Genomic DNA, 21,294 nt, shown 5'->3' with positions numbered 1-21,294 from the left:
CGACGGACATACACACACACACACACAGGGAGGAGGGGGGGAGAGGCGTGAGGATCACAATGAAAACAAGCCAAAGCCACTGTGGGGTTATGGGGCATCACCAAAAGCCTTCTGAGAGCACGTGAAGGGGGGTGGGGGGCACGCCAAAAGCAAGCAGGGACCTCAGACGATATGGCACACACACAATGGATGGATAGATGGAGGCGGCAGTGGCAGTCTCTTCCCATCGGGCGACGGACAGGAAGACCCACGCTAGATCCCGAAGTCAAACGGGGCAAACCTACCCACTGATCTTTTGAGGCCGTCTCTTTTGGAACTCTATTTCGTCCACTGTCCACACGGCCCCTTTTACGTTTTCTACTCGCACAAAACACTTGTGAAGACTAAGATTATGCCGGACTGCATTCTACAGTTGGTGTAGAAACAAAGAGAACAACAAAAGCTTCTATCAGTCAACATCTTGGCATTGGGAACATGACATGGCAAAAATAGAAGATTTCTTTCTGACGGGTCGCGTCAGATTAGAATCCAGTGTGGAATTGCTTCATTATTGGCCAAATACGTCCCTGGTGAATGTCATTGGCGCTGCAACAATTAATCAACGCATCGATGATTAATCGACTCACCGACTAATCAACAATTATTTTGATTTTTTTTAATTAAAAAAATGATTCAGCCTCACAAATGTTAATATTTCCTTAGTCATCCACGGAACGAGACCTATTATCTTGGTGACCGTCTAAGACCGAAGCCATTACTCGAAACAACAAGCTTAAGATTAATCAAATGCGAAAATAATTGTTAGTTGCGATCATACTGTTTTTGTGAAAGCTACTTTCGGTATCATCAGAGTTGGACGCGTCAAAAAATCATGATGCATTTCACTAACTAAAATTAGTTGGGACTCTTTAGAGATAATAAGACATAATAAAGAGACATAAGACATAATTCACATGTATGTAAGGTTGATTGACTACACATTGTAAGTCCAACCCGGTATGGAAATAGTGTGTGCGCTGTAGACGTATTTATATATTTGACATTTATATATGTGTATATATAAGTATTTCTATTTTTTACATTACTTTTTTCAATGTTCAAACTATATGAAGTACGTATATACAGTATTTTCTGGACTATAAGTCGCTCCGGAGTATAATTAGGTAGAAAAAAAACATACATAAGTCGCACTGGAGTATAAGTCGCATTTTTTGCGGGTAATTTATTTTACAAACTACTTGAGCAAAACAGACATTACGTCATCTTGGAAGGGAAGTTCTAACATAAAAGAATAGAGAACAGGCCGAACAGGTGTAAGATATGCTAACAAAATGCTGATTCAGCTACACAAAAAATAAACATGAACAGAAAAGGTGTTTTTCATTTATAAGTCGCTCTGGAGTATAAGTCGCAGGAACAGCCAACCAATGAAAAAAAGTGCGACTAATAGTCCGGAAAATACGGTATTTTCTTATATTTCAGTCTTTGTTTTATGTTTCCCAATATTTGACTTACTTCTGACGTTTGTTTTTCACTGTGGTTGTTGTTAAAAGGCTTCATAAATAAAGTTGGTATGTTATATTTAATTTTGCATCTTGGTGCTCATTTGAGGCTCGGTGAAACGTACAGAACAGTACAAACATCACAGTAAGAACAAGAAGGTCGTTATTGTGTATTATTTTCCTGAAATAGAATTGTGTAAATACTGGATGTTATTTAGGAAGTAGGAAGTAGAAGGAAGTGGAAAAACATTACCTTCCACGTTGCTGCATTGCGCCTGAAATATGCAAACATTCGTGTGAACCAGTTGTAGATTTCGTTTAGTGTTAGCTGCTTTTCAGGCGATTCCAGGATGGCCTGAGTGAAGAACGGTGACAGAAACAAACATTTCAAATGTTGCTTCGTTCACAAAGAGGTTAATAATTCACAGGACGACAGTCAGGTTGTGTGTGTGTGTGCGTGTGTGTGTGCGTGTGTGTGTTCTCACAAGAAGAACACAGGACAAAATGGCAGTGAAAAGAGTACCGGCTCTTTATGCAAGTCTGCTGCACTTTTTATTCAAAATGGCAGATTTGAATACATTTCCTTTTGTGGGTGCAAAATAAAGGACAAGCCGAAAAAACAGTTCTCAGGCAGATTACAGGGCAGCAATTATGGTCGGCTCAGATTAATTCCTGAGATCCCAGATTACTGCGGCCCGGCGATAATTGAGTGGCATTCTTAAAACAGGTCCGTCCTTACTGTTGTGTGAAATGAATTTGGTTCTAATCACTGAAATGCTTCATCAAATGGAATTGTCATCTGCATGTTTTTTCCTCCCAATCTCATATGCATGCAATCATTTGACTTAAAGTCCAAATCCAATCATTAAAAAAAATGATGCAGAAAAACTAAAAGGTTTTTTTTTTTTTAACTACTGGAAACTCACATAGAAGACAAAATAAACCCTTACCTGTCTTATGAGCGAGGCGTACGTGAAAGGCGGTCTGACGTCTGCGTTCATGTAAAATTCTTTGTTCTGACTGAGATCTGCAATGAGAAAACAAATTGTTGTCATGGAATTATGTTAATGAGTCATGTGACACGAATATGACACATCATGACTAAACGCCTGACAAGGGAATTTAATTTTACAGCTGAGGTAAACTCAAAATATATACCGTATTTTCTGGAGTATAAGTCGCAATTTTTGCAGTTAATTTATTTTACTAACTACTTGACCGAGGCAAGTTCTAACATTAATAACATAATAAAGAACAGTCTAAATAGGTGTAAGATATGCTAACACAATGGTTATTCAGCTACACGAAAAATAAACATGAACAGAAAAGGTGTCCAGTGTTTACGTAACATAAACACTTTTTTCATTTATAAGTCGCTCTGGAGTATAAGTTGCAGGAACAGCCAACCTATGAAAAAAAGTGCGACTTATAGTCCGGAAAATACGGTAATATTTTTGCAGTGTTACGTAGGAGTCTTGTGAGATGAAAACGAGACAACAGTTCTCCTTCACACGATAAACAAAAAACATACTCTCTAATTTTGCCGCCCTCTGTATATTGCCATGTGCATCAAACTGGCAGGAAGAGAGTTCACTCTGTGCATTGGTTCAGCACCTACTACATCCTAGCTAGTCATACAGTAGCATTGTATGTGGGGGGAGGCGGGGCTGCTAGAAAAAAAAGACACAGAAAAACAGGAGAGCCCATCAACGTCAACGAGTCGGTAGGCCAAATTTATTCCAAAATAGGAGCAACATAAAATATAAAAAAAAAAAAAACGAGCTGGATTGGATGATTGGATATTTGGACACCATGCGATTTATAGATATGAATACATACTCTAATTTAAAGTTATTGTTAAAGTCATTTGGCCTTTCTCGCTCGTGTGTTGGAAGTCCAACAGAAGACGTTGAAGGTGCTTCCGATGCAAATAACACGTGCGATGGCAGTGGACACTAAACTACTTTTATTGGCTTTCCAAAGTATTTAAACTATTGTGTGAGTATTTTGTAAACAGCACATGAATATATTATTGTAAAGGATGCAATTACAGTTCATATCAGAGCCAGTCAATAAAACCATGATGTTCGGAGAAGGTGTCATTCATGCCAAAAGTACACGTGAGTACCTGGAGAGATGGGCATGTTGTATTTTTCAGAGTAACGCCGTCGCATGGGGCCCATGCTGTGGAGGTTGTTCGCCGTGATGACAGAGTGAGTCTGGGACAGGGGCGTGAGTGGCGCTGTGGGTGTGGTGGGGGTCTGGGGCAGGCTCAGCGGAGGAGAGGCTTCGGGAAGGGCCGACTTGGACAACGTGACGTTGGACACCAAGTTGAGCTACAGGAAAAAAAGCAAACAAACAGACGCACGTGAGCTCAGTTCATCCTTCTCGACAATGAACCGCACCGAGGTTTTAAACCCGCACATCAACCATCGGCCATTCTTCATTCTCAGACCCCCCGCCTGTCCACGCTTCTCACCGCCGGGCCCATTAACATCTTCCTGTTTCGGGCAGCTTTGTTTCATCTTTTGTGTCTTTGGACAATACCCCCGTCTTAAACCCCAACCGGACTGGCCAACATGGGACCTCCTTATCTGTTAAGGAGACGCTTATGGAGGTGATCTGACGAGGAACAAGTCCTGCTTCTGACCTACGGAAGACGACCTCGCTAAGTGATAATGGCTACAATGTAAAGTCATTACGGCGAGTGCTACGAAACGAAGGTATAGCATGGCTTCAAGCAGCTGGGGGAGGGGGGCGGGGGTGGCCTGTGCAAGGCATCCATCCCGGTTGAACATTTGAGCATGACCCTTGTATAGCTAGCTAGTACTGGGCAGGAAATTTGTATTTAAAATTGTACATTTGTAAAAAAAAAAAAATTAAAAAAATATAAAAAAAATTGCAAATTAATGCAATTTTGAGAAAATAGAATTCCCAATATTTTTATTATATTTTCCATTTTATTTATCTTCTATATCAAAGTCATAAACCCACATTGTGTTTACAAGGGAATTGACACAGCCCCACGTTAGCGACAAAGTACGTTCCCCGGCAGGAGCAAAAAGGAGCGTTACTGTAAATCACGAAGGAAATAAATCACGCTTTGGACACAATGCGATCACCGTAACGCCGCGCCGCCGTGTTGACTTCTCTTTGTGGGGATTAGCAGGCTTTGTTTCTGGTTTCATCCATATTCCCCGGCCATAAACACAGAGAGGTTGCAACAATAGGCCAGACAGGCTGGTAATAGCCTGGCCTTTGTTTGTCTCCCCATTTGGACTCACTCCAGCGCCCAGACAAAATGAGACTTCAGACTGAAATTAATTAAATGGTAATTGGTGATCTAATTATACTGGCTTTGACTCGGCAAGCTGCTAAAGAAAATAAACAAAAAGTCCCTCCTCAATTATGTATGGCGTAAAAGGTCAGATTTCTGACAAGAATGCTTAGTGACACGAGCACGTGCGCGCGCACACACGCATTAATAATGCGTCGCATTTGTTTGGAGGCCCCTACCTCATCCATCTTACACGAATAAAACCAATCCTATTCATTTGATGCTCCATATGCACACTATCAGTTTGCTTTAATTATAACAGAATCTGAGCTTACAATTGGCAGCCGGCTACTACTTATACGCGCTTTTATTATATGCAACAACACAGAAACAAGCAATTACTGTGGACTTGGACGTGGGGACTCGACCTGTCCGCCACGCCAACGCTTCGTAGCGAGATTGCATTAGTAACTTTTGCAAATAAATTTGAATAAAACCCCCTGCTTGGTCCCCTTGAGGTTGTTAGCGGAGCGATCTGCCATTCTCACAGTGAGCGAGAGAGAGAGAGAGAGAGAGAGAGAGAGTGGGGGGGGGGGGGGGGGGTAGTGAACTCAAGATGCTATCTGCCACCTCAACCACTTTTAATATACAAATGTCTTTGTGTCACAGACCACTTTTTTTTTTTTTTAAATCTAATCTACACAATCAGCGTGTGACACAAGGACAGCTTTAACAGACAGCCTTTTGTTGTCTCCAGGCACTCTGTGTTGACTGCTACTGTAGAGACGAGACGCACATGTAGCCCCTGCACATCAATAGGCGTCTGTAAATAAATGATCCAAGCTGCACAGCGTGATGAGAGCCGCCGCTCCTGCTCGTCTATTGTGCATTTATGTGTACGTGTGTGTGTGTGTGTGTGTGTGTGTGTGATTTGGAATTCATGCCCTGCAGTGAAATGATCTTTGGCTCTCGGTGCTATGAAAGAAGTGTCATTCACACGGATATGAGGTCCCTTCTAAGACATGGCAGAGTAGCCCGCCCCCTTACGATGTTAAAGTGTTGTCCATCTCGGATAAGGACTACATGTTTAACTATGGCCATAGTTTTTGGAATGGGATATGGACATGTTTAATATTACATACAGCCCATGTAAAAATGCTGGGACTAAAGTCAATTGAGCATACCGAGAGTTCTATTTTTAGATTTTTTTCCTTATAAATGAGTGTATATTTCCACCATCCTATACAGCTTTGTTATTATGTATAATGTCAATATCAGCAATATCTTCTAAACAGGCAAAAACAAGGAGGTGTAAGGTGTAAGGATGTGATTGTTATTATTAAATTATTGTGTGGCCTTTTATTGTGGCCAGCTTAGGGCACACCTGTGCAAGTGGAATTATGAATTATGAATGCTAACCAACAGATATAGACAGATTTTGAACAATATTTGAGGGCGATAGGCCTTTTGCGTAAGGGGGAACTCTTTAATACAGCTGAAAAGCCATCTTTACAGGAAATGCTGCAAAGGTTTCACAGACAGTGTAGGTTTATTTGGTCTCCAAAAATGTTTTTTTTTATTATGATGAATTGTGTGCAGCAGCGTTTATAAAATGTGTCCATTTAAGTAATATTTTACATTTTCCATCAGTAACGTGTAGATGTAGATTTTACTGTAAATGTGCTGTGATAACGATTGAGATTTGACTGTTGACTTCCATGCCAAACAGACTTCTGCTTCCCTCCTGCTGCAGCGGCGAAGCTGTTACAAAGTGTGCATCCACTTTATCTCTGACACCAAATTGAATCTTGGATGTCAGCAGATGTGGCCCCAATGATATTTACTGGCTTCCCCGGAGACAACAGCTGTTTTTATTTAGCAGATACAATAAGAAGATGGAGGGACAGATTAATGGATACATGTGTGCCAATTAAGACAAACAAAAGAACTGGGGGGTGGGGGGGGGGGCAGGAGAGACTTATGGCAGGCTTGCTCACCGGTTGCGGGGTAGCTTTGGGCTCTGTGGATTTGACGTGAAGGTGCGTCATCATCGCTTGCAGACGTTCTTTATCTTTCGCTAGCTGCGAGAAAGGATGACATATGATAGGATTTTAAAAAAATTAATACGCATACAGCATTAAAAAAATAAAACAGTGGGTATGTGGCTGATATATAAAAAATAGTCAAAACAATTATTAAAAATAATTGTAAAAATTAAGTATATAAAGAAAAAAAATCATATAGAGAAAATGTTACATATTTCAATATTCTTACTGCAGGTTTTAGTATGATAGGATTTAAAAAAAATTAATATGCATACAGCAGTAAAAAAAATAAAAAACAATAGGTATGTGGCTGATATATAAAAAATAGTAAAAACAATTATTAAAAATAATTGTAAAAATTAAGTATATAAAGAAAAAAAATCATATAGAGAAAATGTTACATATTTCAATATTCTTACTGCAGGTTTTAGTATGATAGGATTTTTAAAAAATTAATATGCATACAGCAGTAAAAAAAATAAAAAACAGTAGGTATGTGGCTGATATATAAAAAATAGTAAAAACAATTATTAAAAATAATTGTAAAAATTAAGTATATAAAGAAAAAAAATCATATAGAGAAAATGTTACATATTTCAATATTCTTACTGCAGGTTTTAGTATGATAGGATTTAAAAAAAATTAATATGCATACAGCAGTAAAAAAAATAAAAAACAGTAGGTATGTGGCTGATATATAAAAAATAGTAAAAACAATTATTAAAAATAATTGTAAAAATTAAGTATATAAAGAAAAAAAATCATATAGAGAAAATGTTACATATTTCAATATTCTTACTGCAGGTTTTAGTATGATAGGATTTTTAAAAAATTAATATGCATACAGCAGTAAAAAAAATAAAAAACAGTAGGTATGTGGCTGATATATAAAAAATAGTAAAAACAATTATTAAAAATAATTGTAAAAATTAAGTATATAAAGAAAAAAAATCATATAGAGAAAATGTTACATATTTCAATATTCTTACTGCAGGTTTTAGTATGATAGGATTTTTAAAAAATTAATATGCATACAGCAGTAAAAAAAAACAGTAGGTATGTGGCTGATATATAAAAAATAGTAAAAACAATTATTAAAAAACAATTTTAAAAATTAAGTATATAAAGAAAAAAAAATCACATAGAGAAAATGTTACATATTTCAATATTCTTACTGCAGGTTTTAGTATTTTAGGTATTAATACTGCATATATTAGTATTTTATTCAGCTCATATTCAGTGTGTGCACCAAGGCCCTGAGTCATGCTTTTATCTTTAGCACATAAGAGTATTTTATGGACCTTTTGCAGAAAATAAAACTAAAAATACAGCTCACTGGTGACCAAGTATTAAATAATATGGATTTTAAACAGGCAAATGAACTCCAAGTCAGTCAAGTTCCTGTCCTACCTGGGCGAGGATTTTTTTCCGGATTTTATTGTTGGTGCAAAAGAGTCGTAAATAACTTTAAAACGCAGTAATATACAAAATGTAATTATCTTCTCCTGTTAGCTCCAGGCTCCTCGTATATCTTTTCCTGGCTGTCATGCATTCATAACACATTTTTAATGACTCGTTACTTTGCAGATGTATAAATTGATGCGGTGGGGTGTCTTTCCGGGTGACCCCGTGGCTGAAGTTTGATGCAAAAGCTTGTTTTGTCTTTGAGGGGAAGGCGCAAACAATACCTGCAGCTCCAGCTGTTGTACGACCTGCATTTGCACCCGGCACTGGGCGGTGCTCCTGTCATCCAGGGCGTGCTCATTGTTAAGATGCCTGGAAAACAAAAAGCAGAGAACACACACAAAAAAAAAAAAGCCCGTCAGTTTCACTTGCTGCAGCTCGTTTGATGCCAGAGCAGCCCTGTGAAGTCGCTTTTAATGACGCGACCCAGCCGGGTGAAGCGTGAGACGCTGTAAATAGTTAAGTAAATACCGTGTAAGGCTCAAACACGCGCTACGTGGCGCAAACACATGCGTGAATGACAGATAAGCGGCAAGACGGAAGGACGGCAAAATAAGCAGGAGCGCTTTGATTACCCCGGATAGGTGAACACGGCCATGTTTTCCCCTTAATTGTGTCATTAAAATTAAAATAGTTGAAATAAAACGAAGGCAAACAGAAGAAGGAAATGGGATCTGTCACAACCTTGAGTTATGGCTATAATTATACATGATCATTTTATACAGGAAAAGATATTCCTTTGCCTCTACTTTTATAACTAATCTTAATAAGTAGCTCAGCCTGCTGCAGACAAGCTTTTTTTTTTCCTCCGATTCATATAAAATGGTGCAGATAAGGTTCACGAGTGAGGGAATATGATTGGAGGAATTTTATCAGCTAGCGCATGAATTACTGTTTGAAAATGCTTATGCAGGGGCATTTCATTAATCATTTAATCATAATCCGAGCAGGATGTTTGAACTGATTTCACAAATACCCTTTCATTTCACTACTTCATTATGCTCACTAATGGATCCAATATATTATATATATCATAAATTATATCACATCTTCGGTGACCATGTAGGTCACTGTCACCAAGCGCGTCTCGGGGGGTGCATGTGGTGGAGCCGCACGACGGGACCAATGCACCTTTTTCTGTCTTTCACAGCAAATAAAAAAACAGGCAGTGAAGGCATCGGGAAGGTTGTCATCACAGCGGTATAAATTTAACATCGTGCGCGGCGGTGCTTTAAATGCCACTCGGAGTAGAAAAACCGACGTGTGGAGGAAGGAAATGCGTCGTGCTCCTCTAGGAATGTCACATTTTCAATACTGAGGTATTGAAATATTTGGAATCTTTCTGGAAATTCAGTCACAATTATTAGAAAGTAAAAAAATATATATTACTATATCACAAACTAGCATCTCTTTTAATTCCCTTGCAGAAATTAAAACAGAAAAGACTGCACCAAAGCGACAAAGCCTTAAATTATCAGCTTTTTTCCACAAATAATTCAAGATTAATCAATGATTAATCAAAGATTAATCAACAATCCTGTTAAGAACAATTTTGGCATTTGATGAACTGTTGAGGCCTAAACTGTTTGTGTTTGGTTCACCTGGTGCCTAACCGATTAATCAAAACACGCTTACGATTAATCGACTAAATAATCCTTAGCTGCAGCCCTAATTCAACAATTTCTGTCCTTTCTGGGTGAGGATTTTTCTTGTAATGTATTGTTTGTGTGATAAATAAAGTTAAAAGCCAAGAATATACAAATTATAATTATTTATTATCACATTTTTTAACTTCAATATTGACCTATTTGTCTAAAAATGGTACAAAAAAATAAAGTAATATTTTAAAAAAAATACTATGCACATACTAGTATTTTATGGCCCTTTTTTATTTATTGCAATTACTTTATAATATTACCTAACAAATTAAGAGTAATATTTAGAAAAAAAAAAAGCAGTTTCCATTCTGTGCTTTTCATTAGTGGCGATTCAATTAAGGAGGTCTGGTAAACATTTCAAAGAAAAAAAAAATAGGTAAAGACGTTTCAACTTCAATTTAACTGGCATCAACTGAATTTTCAATGAAGGGCGTCCTACGTGAGCGGCTTTGAAATGGACTTGTTCATAGGAGACATATGCCCCGTTTCTTTTCATCCTTTGTTACATTCCACTTTATTTCTTCTAATGACATGGAGAGTCACAGTGCATAATTAATAGGAAATGAAATATTCAAATGGCCCTAATGCGGCCTTGAGAGAAGTGTCTGGACACAGGGAGCGGCGGGCGGCGGGGTGGGCGGTGGGAGGGTGGATGGGGGGGTGCTGGGATTGACATCAAGAGAGGACGGCGCACGTCGGCATGTGTCACTTTCTGGACTTCAAATGGAGCTTTTAAAAGCTCCGTGGCAGACTGACAATGTTGAACGTAAATTGGCACAATAAAACAAGTCACTCAAGACATTCCGCTAATGCGGCCATTTTTTAAAACCTGTCAGTTACTTTGTTGATCTTTTCTTATTTGTATTTATTTTAGGTGCCCCAGATCTTTAAATTAGAATATATCATTTTAAGCATGTATCTTATTCCAGCTATTAGAATGATAAATAACTCATTAAAAGGCAACATGTTGTGGAATTAAAAATAAAAAAACAGTTGAGGCCAAAACAGTTCAGGTTCCGGCCTGCAGACGGAAGCGGCACTAGAGGGCACTGCGGTGTTTCACTGCCTCTGACCTCCGGGGAGGACACTGAAGACTTGGTTCTTGACCGTCATGAACACTGGACTCCCGACCGACTGCACCTCTCTGCAGTGGCGTCCATTAGGCCTACTTTAGCGGGGCTTCAGCACCCCTAAAATGTTCTTAAGCCCTCCTAAATAATTTTAGATTTATTTATTTATTTAATTATTATTATTATTATTTTACAAAAAAAAAAAATCAAAAAAAGTGTCATCACAGCGGTATAAAAAGACAAAAAAATTGTCTTTTTTTAACAATTTTTTTTAATATATAATAGGGCAAAAGCAGGCTAATAAGCAAGCCAATAAACAATAAGCCTACTACTACTACTACTAGTAGTAGTAATAATCAGAAGAAGAATAATGATGATAGTAATAATAATAGACTAATAATATAATAATGATTATTATAAAATTGATCACTGTCCATTGGTTGCAGAGCTTGAGCAGCGGTTTTGCAGTGTAGATTGTGTGTACTTGTGTAAATTTAATGCCTAAACAAATTGAGTATCTCTACTAAATTGTTCCAAAAGTGGGAAAGTTATATCCCGGTTCTTGTTCCTTATTTGTTTTTGGATATTTTTATTTATTTTTTATTTTTTTGAACGTCTACTACATTCATTCATATCCTGTGCCTCTCCAGGGGGGCCAAGCCCCCCCGTCTTCAAAACCTAGTGACGCCCCTGCCTCTCCGTGCACTGATCCCAAAAACAGGAACAGGGATTCGGGCGCTTTGTATTTATCAAGATAGCGCATGTCGGCATGTCATGTTTTCTTTGGAGGATAAAATAAACACACAAAGTTTAAATCAACATTGCAGTCCAGTTGCTGGTTGTTGCTGTTGGCATGTGGAGCTTCGGTCTGCTCCACGTTAAGAATCCTCCTCACCTTCCTTTCTGTCTGCTTGCGCAGTACGAGTCCTGCTGACTCCACACTGGCAGACACCTCGCCACCTTCTCCTTTCAACATTTCCTCCATCCTTGGGAGACTTTGGCCAAAGCATTTTAGCGCACTAAATACATTCTTTGTTATTGTTTTTGATTCTTCTCAGAGGCCTGCAGTATCGGTTGCTTGGCTTCATGTGGAAGCGCTTAAGGCTTTGAGAGTTAACGCCTTGGTGAGCGGCTCACACACTGGCCTACTGTTAGACAAAAGCAGCTTTGTCCAGACTCTCCTTGGCTGTTTTCTTAACATGTTCCAAGCGGTTTGAGCAGGCCACTAAAGTAAACAAGATGTTGCCATGATAAAAACACTTGTAAAAACAACGCAGAGTGCACTGGCAGACATTTTCAGGCGAAAGCTCCACTGTGTGCACAGAAATGGATTCGCTTTTCTTCTATAAACAAAAGGGCGAGGCGATGTCAGGATGCAATAAAAACTCAATCATTTAAAGGCAACCTCCCAAAGTCCTTGTGTGAGGATGTTTGGCTAGAACGAATGCTTTCATTTAATATGTTTATTACAAATAAGCAAATGAAAACGCATTGGGTCTCCTGTAATACGGGACTTTCCAAACTTTTACTCTGGATTAGAGCTGCAATAATTAATCAATTTTCCTTGCGATTGATTATTATATTATTCAACAACAGGCCGCACGGTGGATGAGTGGTTACCATGTACGCCACACAATCAGGAGATCAGGAAGACCTGGGTTTGAATCCCCGCTTGGGCATCTTTGTGTGGAGTTTGTATGTTCTCTCCGGTTTCCTCCCACATTCCGAAACAACAAATTTCCCGAAAGGAAAAGCTCAACAGCACGGTGGTCGAGTGGTTAGCACGCAGCTAGGAGACCGGGGTTCAATTCCACCCTCGGCCATGTCTGTGTGGAGTTTGCATGTTCTTCCCGTACATGCGTGGGTTTTCTCCGGGTATTCCGGTTTCCTCCCACATTCCAAAAACATGCTAGGTTAATTTGCGACTCCAATTTGTCCATACGTATGAAAGTGGGTGGGAATATTTGTGCCCTGTGATTGGCTGGCCACCAGTCCAGGGTGTACCCCGCCTCTCGCCCCAAGTCATATCATGACCCTAGTGAGGATAGGCGGAATAGAAAATGGATGGATGGAAGTTTAGGGAACTGATCCAAATACCGCACTGTATGTACTCCCTGCACTGTGCAGGCCCAGTTTAGGCAGTCCAGTGCGCTACGTAACTCTGAGTTTTAGGCCTTCAGACACCAAACAGTCATGCTATTTTTAAATTTGTGATACCATCTAGTGGGATAAGGTGGGCTGCACTGCTATGTGTGGATTTATGTAAACGAAGGGGATTCGAACTATTGACAAAGAGTCAAAACTTTCATCTCTACACCTGTCTGCCTGCGTCTGCTGAGACGCCGGGCCTCCGCTTGTTTTGGGATAATGGAATTGTGTCATATCTTGTTTAAAGTGAGACTAATCCGGGGTGACAGTGAGCCATTGATCTGCTGCCACGACGCAGATGGCGCTGGTATGAGCTGGATTAACATGAAGTCGGCGCACGGCGAGTTGATAAGTAAACCCGAGCTTTCAGACGCGGGATGGTTGATGTAAAACAACAACAAGCTGTCCTACCAAATCACAATCCCAAGCAGCTGTTTCTGTCCGACATGGCGGAGTACATGCATGGTTGGCTAGTAGCTCAGGAACACAAACAGAGACGGTGCAAAGTGAACAGAAAAGTGAGACGGAGAAAAGGTGATTTAAAAGACAGAAATACACCACAAGGACTAGGAAACAGTGAAAGACGTCGATCCCCATGGTTTGATGACAAGGGCAAACATGCCGTGCGCACAAAGCCGTGGAAAAACATCCGACGGTTGTTTGTTTGGGAAAAACGGTCCCCATCACCATGGGAACTGCACTTATCACAGGAATTAGAGGCCCATGGTGTCCTCCAAAGGAGACCTGGTCTCAGTACCCTTGTCAAGAGAGGACCGTCACAGGCACCCACTCGAGAATAACAACTAGCTGGAGCTGCGGTGCATCTGTGCGGACGGTGTGACAAAACGTGTAATCGAGCCCGGTGCGAAGTCATGGCGATTGTTAGAAATGCAGGATAACGACGCACTGCAGCTCAGAGTGTGGATTCGACTTACTTGAGGAATGACTGGAAATCATCAAACACCGCTTCACATCCAGGCCACTTGCAAACGCCGTGGCCGTAGAGAGGGTGGCTGTGGGGGGAGGACTCTTCCACGGTGGCGCTGGAGGGGAGATGCAAAGGAAGTGGGATCAGTCATCACGGAACGTCTTGTCGCTGTGAGATACGGTGCCGACATGTCCGCTCACTTAAAATGTTGACCTTTTTGACAATACCGCCTGTATCGACATTTACTTGTACTACAACAAATACCACTATTGGATGGATTTGGTTGTAAAATACTTTAATGTGATCGTGTTGGACTCTTTAAGTATCAGTATAACACGTATAGACAATGGTTGAAATGTGGAATAAGTTCGTAATAAGTTTGTATTTTTTATGCTTCAATAAAACTTTGGCTTTCTGATTACTCGATTTCCGTAGGATTTGATCGTAAACATAAATTATTACCATAAAAATGTCTGCGTTATCGTACAACCAAACAGTACGCCTGAAAAAACTAGTCCAGTGGCAAACCAAAGCATCTTAACATAGGTGACTCTCTGTGATGAATGGATAGTGGTTCTTTTAGGGCTGGGACACTATAGACAGATTACAACCAGGGCATCCTTTAAGCTTCTTTTTTTATGTGTGTGTCATTTTTTTATTTGTTCATAGAATGCAGACAGAAGAATGAACGCCTCTCCTTTTTTCAAGCACAACGCCGTATGCTGATGAGGTGTTCGAGCACAATACGTACATCTGAGTGTTCAATAAGAAGGTGTGAACCACGATTGAATTCAAGAAAGTAGTCGTAGCAAAGTTTTTTTTTTTTTTTAAATATGCAAAGCAATCCATCAAGCTAATACACTGTATACATTTACTTTGCATGCACGGCCTTTATTGTGTAGCTTAAAGTAGGAGCAAAAGTATTGCAGATTGCAGACACAAACGGAGCAGTCAGCAATTTCTTTCCATCACGCTGACAAGCGCCACAACCACAAGAGCCAAAGCAGACGTCATTTAAACACACATTAAAACGCTACAGACCGCATGTAAGAGCAGGACAAGGCTAAGTTATCCATCGGCCCGGCAGGATTACATCAGTATCAGCGAGTATTAGCGACGGGCATGCAGCATTCTCGGCCTTGTTGGTAAACGAGCTGAAATGACTAAAAACAGACACTCGTCCTTCTGAGGCCGTCCATCAAATCCAACCTCACCTGTCTAAATGACTAATTTACTCTCAGTATGGCTACTAACGAGTGTACATGACTATAGGATTTTTCACTCATTCATTCATTTTCTACCGCTTATCCTCATGAGGGGTGCTGGAGCCTATCCCAGCTGTCTTCGGGCGGGAGGCGGCGTACACCCTGGACTGGTTGCCAGCCAATCACAGGGCACATATAGACAAACAACCATTCACACTCACATTCATACCTATGGACAATTTGGAGTCCCCAATTAACCTAACATGTTTTTGGAATGTGGGAGGAAACCGGAGTACTCGGAAAAAATCCACGCATGCACGGGGAGAACATGTAAACTCCGGTGGAATTGAACCCAGGTCTCCTCGCTGTGAGGTCTGCGTGCTAACCACATGAACGCCGTGCAGGTCTATAGGCTTTAATAATGTTAAACATGTCTTTAGAAGGTTATAAATAGTTTTTATTTGCTAATCCTACTTCACGGAAATTCACTTATCACAGTCAGGTGTGGAACCAAAGTGGGACTTGGATTCTGTCGTCCATTACATCGCTCAAGTGGACGATAGCGCTAAGACTTATCTGAAGGAGTATTTAAAATGTGTGAAAAAAAACAGATACTTTTCAGACTGAGCACAAAATATAAACATTGGCACCTGGTATCAATTTATCCGACTGACCACTCCATGTCACCGGGAGTTGGCGAATAATCAAACTTAATAGCAGGGACATCTTCGATAAAAACAAACTTTACAACATCTTCCATATGGCGAGAGGCGTGGAAGTAAAGATACGCCCAATCAGCAGTGAAGAAAGTGGTCTAAGTGGAAGCTACCACGAGAGCAAACGAGGCGGCCATATGGACACCGGCACCATAACAAGACAACCCTCAGCTACAAGAGCCTGGGGGGGGGGGGGGCGGCCTACATCGCTACCACCTGTGCTTCTGGTGGACCACGGCTGCACAAGGCTGCTGCTTCTCGTCCAGGCTGGTTCTTTAGAAGGTGTGGAGATTCATGGACTCATTTGGGAGTGTGAGAATTCACACTATTTACATGTAGCACGTATTAAAGATGAAATAAATAGTATTTATAATATTAAACAATCATTGAAAGATGAAATAAATAGTATTTATAGTATTAAACAATCATTGAAAGATGAAATAAATAGTATTTATAGTATTAAACAATCATTGTGAAATATTTAAAGCATTATAATAAACTTTAATTTACGCATCTACTGTTGCATATTTTACTCATGAAGCATTTTTGGGGTATACCCTTTTAGTTGATCATATTGATTTTCCAAAACAGACAGTAACTATATTGCTGTCATAAGCAGGGTTTTCCCCTCCTCCTCATTCTGTTATGAATCATACATTCAGATTATGACCTTTTTTGTGATACAGCTGTTAAATATTTAAATCAAACTGCCAAAGATTACCACAGTTTTTAATTGAAACCGCACTCATGTTGGTTACACATGGGGGGTTTTACGTTTTTGGCAACAAATTTACTAAGAAAACCAGCAAAAAAACACGTTGACGTGCACCAATGACACGTCTTTTAGAGGCGAACGATATCATAACAGCAGTAAAGACAACCGTGCCATCGGTCCTATTAGATAAGCAGCTACATTAAACCTGCAACGTGTGCTTGAACGCAACATAGTGCCAGTAACATCCTGTAGGTAATGTAGCGTTCTGACACACACAGTTCGCCATCGCCCCAATAGCAACACTTCCTCATTATCTACCAATCACAGTCACATCACGAAACAACAGTTCCCATGATGCTTAGAGTGCAGCTTCAGGAAGCAGTCACGTGGGCGGCTGAAACGGGTGCTAATATCCCAGTTTGAAGCAATTGTGTTTTGATCTGACATATCTTAAGTAAGTTTGATCAAGTGTAGAATTACTACAGCTTCGGCTTAGACTGCTTGGACCGCCAATCATCCGCTGTCACCAGCAAGATTCAAAAGGCTGGAATATTTCGTAGTGAAGACAACAGCCCGAGGAACCGAGAACGACAATGAATGAGAGAACGAGACTGACAAAGTGTGCGACAAAGGAATTACGAGACTGTTGAATTGAGAAGAGGACTTTGGTGGTTTTAGTTCCCAGGAGGAGGATGAGGACAGCAATGAATGACTTCTCTGGTAGGCTACTGTTATTAGATTCACTGATATGATTTTTTTTATCAATTAAAAATATATAGGCATTGTTTTTGGACAAAATTTGTATGTTTTCTTTTTATAGGCACCGTTGGAAAAAGACAGATTTGGCACAGAAATTGGACATTAACGGCTTTTCCACAACCATTGGCAAATGTGGAATGTCAGCCGCATCCAGTAAGTCTCCCACGGAGGAATTTGCAGCATCCCTTTTGGCATCCCTCAGGGATCAGTTTTATCTCTCCCGGCCTAACTACTTTACCTGCTCTATTCCTTACCCCTTCCGTCACTACGACTACATGTCATTATTATAATGAGTAAACTGGGAGGGGGGAAAAAAAGAGATGGACTGGTGCCAAATTTGATTATTTACCTCTTTAACAGATTGCTGTTCCAATTCCCAAGCTGTAGTTACTGTTGATTGTTGGGAAGCAAAGTGGGCCAAGTGCACGGCGAGTACGGGATGCTCCCAGTGCTGAGCTGATGCGGGATTGTATTGGGAATTTGTGTCAGATACAGATCACACTTTTCATTTGAATAAGCACATCAGATCATCAGGATATCAGGATATCAGGCATCAATATAAACACCCGGAATCACACATACGGGTATATTTTCACAGTACTGACAAACGGTCATGTACTGTAGCTTCCGAGACGGAAAAGTCTGCTTCTCGGAGACAACCAAAAGCAGCAGCACGTGCCATGGCTTTGGTGTGCCAAGGCATCAGTGATTGAATTTCTCCTCCTTCCTTAAGACGGAAGTGCAAAGCCGATGAGTGATTCCTGTGGAGGCACTTAAGGTTTTAGTTGCAGGCGTCGTTGTGCCTGGGCAGATTTTATATGACACATGAAACTAACTACATGGTACTTAGGGCCTGCTGTAAACCCATCTGAAGCCAGTCGGGAAAACAGGTCCATCAGAGGAGAGGCTTGTTTCTGTTGCCTGACAGAAGGACTTGCAAAACCACATCAATTAAAAGTTCATTAAGTTTAGCGCTGGCAAGACGAGTGGATGCTCTCCGTTGACGCCCGGGCCATTATCTTCAACCTGATTATTCAAATGCATGGATTCTTTTACGGGGCTTTACTCAAACATGCGCTCATAGTGATGCGTTTACATACCGTTAATGTGACGAGCTAAAGCGGTCCAAACTGCTATGCCGTAAGTGCTCTAGTGTAGTCGTGTTGTTTTTGGTATGCCATCCCTCGAGTGAAGACCATTAGACTCACTCAATACCAAAGATGTTGTTATATGTTTTTATAAACCGCAACGCCCGATCCTAACATACAGGATTTATACGCATTTTAAGTTCTTTTGCGCAAGAGGCAAAAAAAGGTGATGATGCAACCCCCCACTAATGCATTACACTCAGAGCAATTTTAAGCCATAAAAATGGACACAGGGAGGCGGTAAAAACACACATGGCAGGAAGAGCATGGAGGAGTGTAGTGTGCACAAGGTTACATTGTAGGGAATGTGTAACACGTATAGTTTATGGTGTTATATTTCTAAATAAATTCATGGTGTTATATTTCTAAATAAATTCATAGTGTTATATTTCTAAATAAATTAGATATTTCGGATGTCACAGAATCAAAACGTTTTTGTCTCCAAGTGAAAGTTCTGTTTGACATGGACAGTAGCTTTTCATACAAAGCCGAAAAGGGAATAAAGACACTTTTAAGTCTAATCTTTCTTTCGGTAGGATCCATGTCAATGTAGGCATATTTTGACAATATTTTGTGTGCCTTCGAGGATCAGTCAGTGAAGTATGAAATGGTTGTCTTCTGAAAAATGGCTGGTATTGAACGAGTTAATTTAGTTTAAGCCGTAACATGAAATACATTACATATTGAAATGCTTAATTCTGTCAAATCTTATCTTATTCAATGACAATTTAAGTCACAAACCTTGGCGGAGGTCTGTTTTTTCAGCAATGTTTTTTTTTTTTGACTTGGCATCAACCATCTCGTGCACTTTTTAGGCGAAGAGAACTCCCTGCTCGGTTTCCCGACGGATCGAAGATGCTCCTAGACTATTCCGGCTGAGGCTGCTGTCTTCACCTAAAGCGCGTGTGCTAAACTGCTGCTGACATCTTCTTTAATCTCTGACAGTCAGCGCTTGCCAGCTCGAGCGCTGTCTTCCTCGATGTTCCGTGGGGCCCGCGTTTGTCTGCCGTGCCGCTGACGCTCACCTTGTTTGCTCACTCGTGACCGTGTGTGATGGAGTGAATGAGCCAATATCCAGGATATAATATAATATAAGACCTTGTAATTGTTAGTTGTTGGGTGATTTCTGGAAAAAGGTAAGGGTTACAGTCACCCTAACCTGAGCTGTAATCCGTACACATAATCTATAGAGAGAATCTATCAAAGCAGCTTTCCTGTTTTTGTGTCAGCGTCCAGATGAATCATACTCTGTGTCGCTCTCTACAAGCCCCCCCGTGACCCCCCAGCAAGCGGTCGGTCCTCACCTCCAAAGGCTCTCTGCTTTACAGTGTTATCGGCATAGCTTTCTTAATGACACACGGGTTTTGATCAGTGAAACGCAAGTCAGATGTTACGCTGTGAGCTCATAGCGCCTGGAGGCTCCTCACTATCAGTTCAAAGATCAGTCTTTGGTGCAAGGAAACAAGCAAATGTGTAAGATGCCAAATTCATTCCTTCCGAGAGATTTCGACCACATGCCAGCTTTTTTTCATCACGTACCGTAAACACGAATGGTCTGGATTTGTGTTTCGCTTGTTCTAATGCGCGTAATGTTATCAAGGAAAGGCAATTGAAAACACGGCAAGGTGGACCTGACCCCTTCATTAACAGTACTGTAATATTAAATGGAACATAAATTAATTATAAACACTGCAAACCCCGTGGGGACGTTGCAAATTGTGGAGACACTGCAAGACGGCGAGTTAATTAGAAAAAAATGAAAGAATATGCATCATTTAAGATTGTCAATGTGTCAGCCATGATATTAGATACAGAATGTAAACCTTATTTGAAAAAGTCTGTTTTTGCAATAATAACCCAAATCATGTATGATGTATGAAAAAAACAAAACAAAAAAAAAACCTTAAACTGTATTATGGAAAGCAGGAAGTGAACAAATGTAACAGTTACTGATTGTAAAAATAAGCTTTGCTTCTTCCTACTCCTTTCGGACATGTGGAACTGGGAACTGATTATGGGATGCACTCAATTGTAATCTGATGCATGTTCAAATGAAATAAAATCATTACCATTACCATTACCATTACCATTACCATTACCATGATGCGGCACGTCTGTAAGGAAGGTACACAACTTACGCTTCTCTCTTATGACTCGTGTACTGCCCATTGGTGGTGGCATGCTGGTTGTGGAGTGGGTTCTTTGGTGGCGTCGGGGAGGACAGGTCAAGGCCCCGGTGGCCGTTGTTGTGCTCCTCCTTCACATGAGCGTTTGTAACCTCCTTCCATAGCTGCTGGAGCTCTGCAGGAATCATGCCTGGAACAAACAAATTGGATAATAAAATCAATTACAAGCTAATCCATCTCTCTTCTACATCGTTTAATTAAATCATCTGTCTGTAAACAAAACAGCGTATTAATTACAATCTCACGCAAGTGCCCCCCCCCCCTCCCCGTTGCGCCTGTCATCTGCAGTATATTTGTACGCAAACTTCATGCCCGGAGTAAATAATTAACATTCAGACAAGGCATGAATTCTGAATAATAGCCATCAACTTTTGTGTGGTGCACACACAACTCCTGTACGTATATGTTTACATCGGCAACACAAACCCCCCCCTGCCCCCGCCTCTTTGAGGAACAGGACCCCGGGGTAATAT

The 21,294-nt window shown here is 40.4% G+C and overlaps 1 protein-coding gene across 6 annotated transcripts in view; it reads right to left on the bottom strand.

Moving 5' to 3' along the window:
- The window catches only part of foxp1b (forkhead box P1b), a 145,060-nt gene that overhangs the window by 9,109 nt on the left and 114,657 nt on the right, over window positions 1-21,294 (bottom strand). For 4 of the 6 annotated variants that reach the window (XM_058087397.2, XM_058087414.2, XM_058087423.2 and 1 more), the window contains 8 exons: window positions 20,774-20,951; window positions 14,100-14,207; window positions 8,513-8,600; window positions 6,777-6,860; window positions 3,631-3,838; window positions 2,453-2,529; window positions 1,756-1,857; window positions 285-406 (listed from right to left, as the gene is read on the bottom strand). In XM_058087397.2, the coding sequence (XP_057943380.2) occupies window positions 285-406; window positions 1,756-1,857; window positions 2,453-2,529; window positions 3,631-3,838; window positions 6,777-6,860; window positions 8,513-8,600; window positions 14,100-14,207; window positions 20,774-20,951 (967 nt within the window). The remainder of the gene's footprint in view (window positions 1-284; window positions 407-1,755; window positions 1,858-2,452; window positions 2,530-3,630; window positions 3,839-6,776; window positions 6,861-8,512; window positions 8,601-14,099; window positions 14,208-20,773; window positions 20,952-21,294) is intronic. The other 2 variants (XM_058087447.2, XM_058087454.2) reach the window with 1 other exon arrangement.

This window comes from Doryrhamphus excisus, linkage group LG11 (assembly GCF_037039965.1).
Source record: "Doryrhamphus excisus strain RoL-2023G ecotype Guam linkage group LG11, RoL_Dexc_Guam_v1.1, whole genome shotgun sequence".
NCBI lineage: Eukaryota > Metazoa > Chordata > Actinopteri > Syngnathiformes > Syngnathidae > Doryrhamphus > Doryrhamphus excisus.
Note: the sequence above shows the minus strand (reverse complement) of the source record. Positions and strands in the feature narration are given on the sequence as shown.